We start from the raw sequence: 9,093 nt of genomic DNA on the forward strand, positions 1-9,093 counted from the left end.
TGAACTGCATTGCTGCTGTGGGACCAGTAGGGGACACCAGGCCCCCACCACAGCACTCAGCAAATCCTGGATAGGATCAGCCCAGGGTTCCCCCAGAAAGCACGCATGGAACTTGTGACACCATCTTGTCTGGTTCCGAGTATTCGTCCAGAAGAATACGGACCCAGACCTGGTCCTCCTCTTCTGAACTGGACTGGGTGCCCTGGAAATGTGGGGCCAGGGCCAGATGAAGCTTGAGTTCTCCCTGCCTGAAGCAGCCAAATACCATCCAGGACTTTGGCCAGCAAATGTCCACAACAGTAGGCCAGAGACTACTGCCAAATTGAGGATAACCTACATGTCCACCTCAGAGCAAGGAAGATAGAGGGGTGGGATGAATAAAAGCAGTCATAGGATGGTGGGTTATCAAGTGCACTTTATTGAATCCACTATGGGTAGATAAATGAGTGTTACACCTGCGTGTAGGGAGGGGCAAGGAGGGACGCAGCTGCGGAGGGTGAAGCACATCAGGACCGGAAGTCAGAATCCTCTATTAAGTGTGAAGATTTTGAGCGTTCAGAACAATGACGATGACACTAACAATGGTGATAACGACCATCAGGATGCTGAGGACCAAGGTGCTGATGTTCAGGCACTTAGCAGTGGAGGCGTAGGCCTGGGCTCCAGTCACATCACCCACCATCTTCCGGTCCCTAGACTGGAGCAGAGCAGATAGCCGGTCAGTGGCCCTGGAGCTGATAGGCAGATGCTCTGACAGTTTTCCTGACATACTCCCTGTGGACTGCATCTCCCCATCTTAGGTCAGGAACATTTTACATCCTCTGATCATCCAGGAGGCCCTAGCACTTGTTGTTCACCCCACTGTAGGCTATTGTTCCCCATGAATCTCCTGAACACTTTCCACACAGGCTAGAATCCCAGTCTATAGAGTGAAGGTGCTATAGGCATCTCTGGAGACTGCATTGGAAGAGTCTGACTCCAGAATCCCCAGGCAGCCTCACCCTGTGTCTGCCCCAGAGTCTTTAAGCCTACACGTGTACACACACATACACACCACAGAAGAATGAACACAAACTTATTTTAAACAAAGGACCCCACACTCACACCTCGGTGCCATCTGGGTAGATGGAGCTTCAGGCTCACACACACCTTCTTACACCATCACTCCCCCCATTCTAGCACACTCACCTTCACAGAGTAGGCATAGGCAATGAAGCCCAGGCAGCAGAAGTTCATGAAGAGTGTATTGAACAGGGACCAGACCACATGGTCAGGCACAGACACCTCTCTGGGCATGTTGATCACAGTAGTTCTGACAGAAGACGATCCGTGCGGTGCTCCCATCTCAGCCACCTCATATTCTTCCTTGATTCTTTCGTAGTTTGGGGGCTGTCCTCCACTGGCAGCAGTGATGAAGGCTTGAGAAGCGTGGTTCATGGTGCGGAGCAAAGGCAGCACTGAAGGGGAAAGGATGGAGTGCGCTGCGGGTCTGCCCTTTCTGCGGCAGTTTCGGTTTCTCAGAAGTTTCCTTTTCCTGAATTTTGGCTTGATGAAACTGGTCTGGGTTCAGAGGGGCGGGGATCTAAAAAGCCTGCGGATCAAATTACTCCAGGGCAGGATGTCAGGAAGGATTGTGAATCAGGGGAACTTCCCGGCCAGGAACCCAAGTCAGGGCTTGTCCCAAGGCCCAAACCTCAGTGTTTAAGAGTGAGGGGTCCTGGAGTCAACCAAGCTCACGCTCACAGCTGCAGAACTTCACTGTTCCTTATCAAGGTCCCAGCCAGGCCCCAAAGAACCCTCTATTCTTTATTCAGCAATAAAGAGTGCCCAGAGAGCCTCTCACTATGAATGCCAGTTCTACTGGCTTCATAGGCGGTGGGATGAACGATACTTCTTGTGTTTTAAAAAGGAGAGAGAAGGAATATCTTCGGTGGCTATGCAGTAATATGTTGGGGAAGGGCGGGGGGGGGGGAAGGGGGCTCTGCAGGCCCATGCTGAAGCATCCCTTCCCTCTGAGGGACCAGCCACACGGTGGTATAGTATAGAACAGAGTTTATTCTTGATTCATGGAGAGGGAGTTGAGAGGGTAGTAGAGACAGAGAAAGGCAGAGAGAGAGAGAACAGAGAAGTAGAGGCTGACCAAGAACACTCGGAGGGAGTGGGGAATGGGGAGGGGGAAGCAGGTGTAGGAAGGCTAGAGAGAGAGAGAGAGGGGAAAGAGAGGGAAAGAGAGGGGGGGTGGGAGGGGTGAGCAGCCCCTTTTATCACAGGCACACCCAGCTGTTGCCAGATAACTGTGGGGCAGAGCCTAGACAAAAATGCTAAAACGCCTCTGTGTCTCTCTTCTTGCAGAGCCCTAGTGCCCTAAGTGTGATCAATCACTGGACTCTGGTATTAGAACTAAATGATCTTTGGTCGCTTGGCTCTGACGTCATGGTCCTGGGCTGGCCTGTTGATGCTACAGCCACTCTTTTTCCCTCCTGCCCTAACAAAATGTATTAGTGCTAGTGGCATGGTCACCGAGAGGACCTTCGTCCTACCAGAGACGCTTTCTCAAATGCATGGTGTGGTGAGGGCTGTAACCAGGAAAGCCACTCCTGATCATACTGAAGGACTCAGTTTATGTCCCTCCCTGATAACAGGGACATCTGGCCTGGCTTCTCTTGTTAGGACTTGCATCCACTTTCTATCTTGGTGGCACTGGAAGGACCGGGCTACTAGAGAGACCTCCTTCAAGGTGCCCTGCAGCACCCACCCTTCCTAGCGCCCTGAGTCTTGGGAGCTGGGCCTGCTCCAGTTCCCAGGTTCCACTCATTTCATTATCTTTCTTGAGTTCTTCACAGAACCATCAGCACTTCCTACAGACTCCCCTCTTTGCAATCCTATTAGCTGGTGCTGGTTTAGTCAACATCTCTGAAAAAGTCTGCCTCTGGGAAGCTAGGTAGAGTGGTTTCCATGGGCGTATCTACCTCACAGAGGCCTCCTTCCAGGCCTCAGGCCTCAGGGGTAGGGCTTTGGACTGGCCACAGGGACTCTGGAGCCTGAAAGTGGTGGTTTCTGTTGGATTCTGGTGTTATTTCTTTCTGTTCTGCGGAATACCTCGCCAAGGCCTGCTTCACACTGCTCTTCATACATCCTCCTGTTGCCTCTCAGCAGAGTGGGAGATAAAATAATATGAATGACTCCCCCTCCCCCCCCCCCCAGCTCATAAGTGATAGCAAGCGTTATCCTGTGGTCACAACACACTCTGGTTTCAGGAATGATGGATCTTGGTATAACCTTTTAAATGGTGAACAATATTTAACTTCAGTCATAGCTCTGTTTACTATGGTCTCCCAACGTCCCTGAAGGCCAACACATTTGCTCCAGGATGTTCCCAGACCATCCTGAAAGTTAATGGTCACCTCAAACTTTATGGCCACTTCTCTGCCTTTCTCAGTCACAGAGATCCTATTTCCCTGGTGGCCTTGGTGAGCCTGAGGGCTTTGCATATCAAGGCCTTCACATGCATTCAATCCCCAGGCTCATCTCCTCACCCACAGAGGTGGGGAGCTATACTCAGTCCTGCCTGTATGATCACCCTAGTCAGTGTCTTCCTGTGGCCCCCAAGTGAGCTGGACAGAAGACCTCTTCCCGTCTGACTCGCTCCTTCCCATATGAAACATCAGGGGAAGTTGAGACTCAGCCTTTGGATTTTTCCATCTTCTTTGTTCAGTGCTAAGGGCAATCTCTGCCCCCAGGGATCATCAGAGGGACAGGGATTGACCAGCCCTGCTGTAAGAGCAAGGGTCGGGGTCAGCCTTTGCTCCATCCAGGATGACCCACTTCTGCCCCTGATGCACAACTGTTGACACTTTACCTGTCAGGTTCTGTCCTCACTCTGGTCTCAGGGGACAGTTCCGGCCAGTGTCCATGTTCTCTGATTTAGTGTCCCTTACCTTTCAGACCAACTTGGCATCTGCTACCTGGAACTGATCTCCAACTGAATTCCTAATGGTAGATCTGCAGGAGCCCATTGTCTTGGTGTAGCCTGGGCACGGGGTTTCTCTGGTCTCCTCTCGGGAGGACACATTGTTTTGTTTACTCTCTAGCATTAGATAGGGAACAACCTGGAGTCTTCTGCCACCCAGCGTACCACTCAACCTTGCCCTGCAGGCCACCAACACAATGGGAAGTTATAATGACTTCCATTGTTCCTGCTCCAATTACACATTTGGTGAGTGGGAAGCGAGCACCAGGACTCTCCACAGCTGAGCAGCCCCGCGGTGGGCTCCCTCGTGGGTTGTTGTAAACACCAGGCAGATCTAGTCTCATATGTTCCACTGCAAACAAATGGTTAGGATGAGGTTCATTCTGGAGATCATGGCCTGGCTTCTGTGTGCACTAGTGCCTAACACACTCGAGGTTTCTGCACTCTCAGGATAGCTGCCCACACATTGCTCATAGGAAGCACTAGAATGGACCGAAGTGTGGCCACAGTGACCCTCCTCCTGAAATCTCTACCTTCATTCAGTCATAGACCTGGGACTAAGGATGAACACTGAAGTTCAGTCCAGGGCCATGAGTTTTAGTGGAAATTCCACCCTGGGTCCTTCTAAAAAAAACTCTTGTTTCTTCCTGGTGCAATCTGAAAAAGTCTTGATTTCTCCCTAGGACTTGGTCTGGCTGAACCACTCACTCCCCTCCAGAAAGATAGCAGCTCTCCCAGTGGGATCCTGTCTCCACTGGTATTAGGGCCTCTGTCTTCCTAAGATGGGCTCATCTTCCCAAGACAGTAAAGGAACTGCTACTGCTTCAGAAGCCTGGATCTCGGTGAAGAGGGCATCTCGGTGAAGAGGGCATCTTGAACACTGCTCAGCCTCACAAGATGAATTTCGGGGGCCTCACATTATCTCAGACCCCAGGACTAGAACCCACATACCAACACAGGGAGACAGTGCCACCCGAGGACTCCAAAGACTTGTAATCTTGGGGTGCCCAAAATGAGGTAGAAATACAGATTCCAGGGCATCCAGGAAGAGGAAAGGTAAATAAAGTGGAAACTTCTAGCTCTTTGGAAAGTTAGTGATAGCAAGTGCTGTTTTGCTGGGGCACACAGGTGAAATGATGACTTGCTAAAGCAAACACAGAAAGACTGTTTTCCTGAAGCAGACACAGGTGAAAGGATGTTTGGATATAGCAAACACATGAAAGAGTGCTTAATGAAGGAGTGTAGCTATGAATCCACGGACAGTGGGAGAAGAGCGCTGAGCATTGGTTTGGTTTGCTCTGCCTCGTTATTCTTCATTAACAACACACATGTATTGGTTCTTACATAGCATCACTGAGTTCAACTTGTGATAGATAATACCACCACTGAGAGAAACTTGCCCAAGAACTGCTCTCGAGGTGCCTACGGCAGCCTGCTGCTTCTGCAGTCTTGCTTCAGCCCTGTTGGCAAGCTTGGAGGTTTCTTCAGGATTTAGCTACTGTTGCTGGTTTGTGCCTGGTGTCGCTTGCTGAAAAGACTGGACGGTAGCTGCTGGTTCATGTGTGGTGTCTGCCTGCCTGGAGGACTGGTCTGCAGCTGCTGAGTCGTATTTAGTGTTTGCTTACAGGACTGAACTGCTGCCCAAGAAGATTCAAGCTCACCCCCAAAGAACTATTGCTGAAGAGGTTCGTTTCCCCCATATCCCAATAACGTTTCTCTCCCACTACCTCTGCGAGGCGGTGGGCTAGAGGAGAGGTTGAACCCTTATTAAAAGTAGGTTGCAAAAAATGTATGCCCACAGGTGAATTTTGAGGACAGACTAATGAAGGGTGCCAAGGCCCCTCCAGACCTGCCCCTCCCCACTTCAGGATCTGAGGAGACCCACAGAGAGATAATACCCTGGATCGACATGGCACCTAGCATCAAAGATTCCATGGTCACTTCCCACTGCCCATCCCTGACCTGAAATAAGCCTGTGAGATGTGTGTGAGAAGGGAGGGCTCAGAATCCAAGCCAAAGGCCACCATAGAGTTCTTGAACATAGCGTGTCTGGGTCAAGATTTCTTCCTCCTAAAAGTGGAGGACCCTGGGCTGGTCCTCTATCCCTGGACTGAAAACTCACTAGTACATGCCTCTGTACCCTTCCTGTACTCTAGGGACATGGAGCCGGAGGTAAGCAATGCTTAGTTACTGCCTGCCTGGGACTGCTAGGTGAAAGAGGACACTATTCCGGATGCTTGTCAGCTGCTGTCTCCATCCTGAGGCCAGAACCCTACTTATCTGTGGATGCCCTGCACTATACACCCATCCACACCCACCCCATCCACACCCCTACCTCTTCAACAAGGAGAAAGCCAGAGAAACTCTGAGTAAGCTCAGTAAAGACCAGTCAGGGGATAGGAAGTGACACCACAATTGCTATCACGTGCACTTTATTGAATCCACTGTGAACATATGCATGAGGATAAACATTTACAGGAGGGTAGAGTGACAGGTTAGGGCCTCTGGCCAGGATAAGGGGCAACTCTGAGGGGCGGAGCACATGAATGCTTTCTTCACAAAGACAGTGCACGGAAGAATTTAGTCCATTGACTTTGACAGTGCATGGAGTCCCACCCTTAGTATCTAATAGGTACAAAAGGTACTAAATTCGGTACTAGTTTAGTTAATTAATAGTTAGCTAACTAACTAGTTAGTACCTAACTAGTGGGTTCTAATTTCTTTGGTTGCCTAGGAAGTTTAAGCTGTGAAAAACGATAAGCATGATGTAGAAGATGAGGGAGATGACCAGAGCAAAGATGTTCAGAATCTTGGCAGTTGAAGCATGGGATTGGGCCCCAGTCATGTCGCCCACCATCTTCCGGTCCCTGGACTGAAAGAAATGAAAAGATCAGTGTGGCCTTGGAGCAAGTCATCAAGAGCCAGATGCTTTGCCTCAGTTTCCCCATTGTCCTTCCTACTCAGTGCAGTCTCCTTCCTAATATCAGGGACTCCTCTCCCTTTCACACACTCAGACCATTCAGCAGACCCAAGAACTGTATGCTCAGCTCACCATGGGGCACCATTTCTTGTAAGTCTCACTTGCACCCAGCCTAGTGCCCCAGTCTGCAGGGTGAAGGGGCATTCCAGAAACTAAGCAGTAAGCAGAATGAATCCCTCTAAACTAGAGTGGAGACAGTCCCACCCCAGAATCCCTGGGCATTCTCTCCTTTTGCCTACATAGGAGAGTCTCCTACATATAACCCACATATACATTCTATATGCTACTTACACAGTCTATACATTACAAACAAGTAAGTACATTCAGGACACCAAACTCGGAGTGTCACACATACACAAACACAAAGCTGTACATGACCCAGGTGTCCTCTGGGCAGGAGGAGCCACAACCACATACACACCTTCTACAATACTCACCTTCACCGAGTAGATGTAGGCAATGAAACCCAGGCAGCAGCCATTCATGAATACTGTGTTAAATGTAGACCAGGCAATGTAATCCGGCTGGATAACATCACTGTTGATGCAAACCACAGTGGATGGTACTGGAGCTGATTCAGGATCCCCCTTAACCATGTTTTTGTGCTTAAAGGAAGCAAGGGAGCTCTTGTTTCAAGAAAGTTCATATGGGTGGTGGAGTCACAGGCACTTTTGTATAACCATTGTGGAGTAAGATCCACATGCATGGGGAGTGGCTACATAAGATTGCTTCATACCCCCCCACACCCTCCTCACCTCCTGCCCCCACCTCCACCACCTCCTCAGTGGCCTCTTCAAAGTTCTACTTTCTCCAAAATTTCTGTTCCTGTTTGTAAACCAATGAACTATCTGGGAAGTGGGAAGTGAAAACAGATTACTGAATGGTAATCACACTAGGATAGAGTTCAAGAAGGGCAAAAATCGGGAGAACCTCCTATACCATATCCCAGTTCAGGACTTAACCCTCTACCTCCCCAGCCCAGGCCAATAGCTACAGCAGCTATTTCCCTAGCCAGGAACCTGAAGCCTTCTACCATCCCATCCCCAGGGTGCCCAAGGTTAGTCCTCAAGATAGGAGCCTTCTCTGCAGAAATCCATGTCCTCTTACTGACTGACTTGCTTCAGACCAGGGCCAGAGAAAGCTACAAATCACTGCCATCCCTGTTGAGCCAGGACCAATGGATGGTCAGTACGGTGCCTTTCAGGCCAGGGCTCTGCTCACAGGCTGGGAGACTGCACTATTTATTTCAGGCACTTGGCAGCGCCTTTGCAGTGCTAACTAACTTATTCATGTGATTCCACTTTCCCTTCTCAACCTTTATCCTTTTACTAAAAGACTTGGAGTTGGGGGAAGATGGCTATGTCTGGACCACACCCAGTGAGGCCACGGGATTTGCAACACCTGGTTGGCCAAGACCTTCCTGACACTGCAATCTCATTTTCTTGCCTCAGTACACCCTGCCGGAAAGATGGCAAAACAGGATCGGAAAGAGATAAAGCAAGTTATGAATGTGTTCTTCAGTTTCCCCTGAATGACAGAAATTATGATCCTGGAACAGTCCCCACCCCCAGGTCCTGGCCCTCTCCTCACACCGCAGATGCTAGGCTAGCTGCTCCTACTGTGTTCTCAGAAGCCCCAGGACCAGTAGATCTCAGCATGGCCAGGTCACCAAGGATAGGATGTCTTGTCCTAGCAGCCTGGACTTCTGGGTCCCTTAAAGCTGCTATGCTGGATCTTCCTTCAGGTAGTTGTGTGGCCAAGGGTGTTGGCATGTGGTGAGTTGTACCCATCGGGCACGTGGAGTATCAAGCAGGGACTGACTTTTGAAGACTTTGTGTTCTGGTTCCAGTTCCGCCGCTATGACAAATAACCCGACAATAAACAATTTAGAGAGAAAGGAGTTTATTTGCTTATAACTCCAAGTTACCACATATCATTCCCAGAAAGGCAGGGACTCAGGCAGTTAGTCATAGCACATCTGCAGTCAAGAGCAGAGAAGTACGTGGGGTCATGGCTTGCTTGCTTACCTGCTTGCCCTCAGTTAGATCTCCCCTTTCTTCTACTTTTTAGAACACCTTTGCTAGGGAACAGACTAGATCTTCCTGTATCTATGAGCAAACTAGACACTCCCTCATAGATAGGC

General features: G+C 49.8%; 2 protein-coding genes across 2 annotated transcripts; both read right to left on the reverse strand.

Annotated features, from left to right (window-relative positions):
• Positions 1-395: 395 nt before the first annotated feature.
• On the reverse strand, positions 396-1,565 carry LOC110298526 (interferon-induced transmembrane protein 3). The gene is made up of 2 exons (XM_021167828.2): positions 1,189-1,565; positions 396-697 (listed from the first exon to the last, which is right to left on the reverse strand). Exons 1-2 carry the CDS (start codon positions 1,435-1,437, stop codon positions 533-535), a joined length of 414 nt encoding a protein of 137 aa, XP_021023487.1. The 5' UTR covers positions 1,438-1,565; the 3' UTR covers positions 396-532.
• A 4,827-nt stretch (positions 1,566-6,392) lies between these two features.
• Positions 6,393-7,596, reverse strand: LOC110299223 (interferon-induced transmembrane protein 3-like). Its single transcript, XM_021168869.1, has 2 exons — positions 7,388-7,596; positions 6,393-6,842 (listed from the first exon to the last, which is right to left on the reverse strand). The coding sequence occupies exons 1-2, from the start codon at positions 7,544-7,546 to the stop codon at positions 6,684-6,686; spliced, it is 318 nt and encodes a 105-aa protein (XP_021024528.1). The 5' UTR covers positions 7,547-7,596; the 3' UTR covers positions 6,393-6,683.
• Positions 7,597-9,093: the final 1,497 nt, after the last annotated feature.

The sequence above is a fragment of the Mus caroli genome, chromosome 7 (genome assembly GCF_900094665.2).
Source record: "Mus caroli chromosome 7, CAROLI_EIJ_v1.1, whole genome shotgun sequence".
NCBI classification, from domain to species: Eukaryota; Metazoa; Chordata; class Mammalia; order Rodentia; family Muridae; genus Mus; species Mus caroli.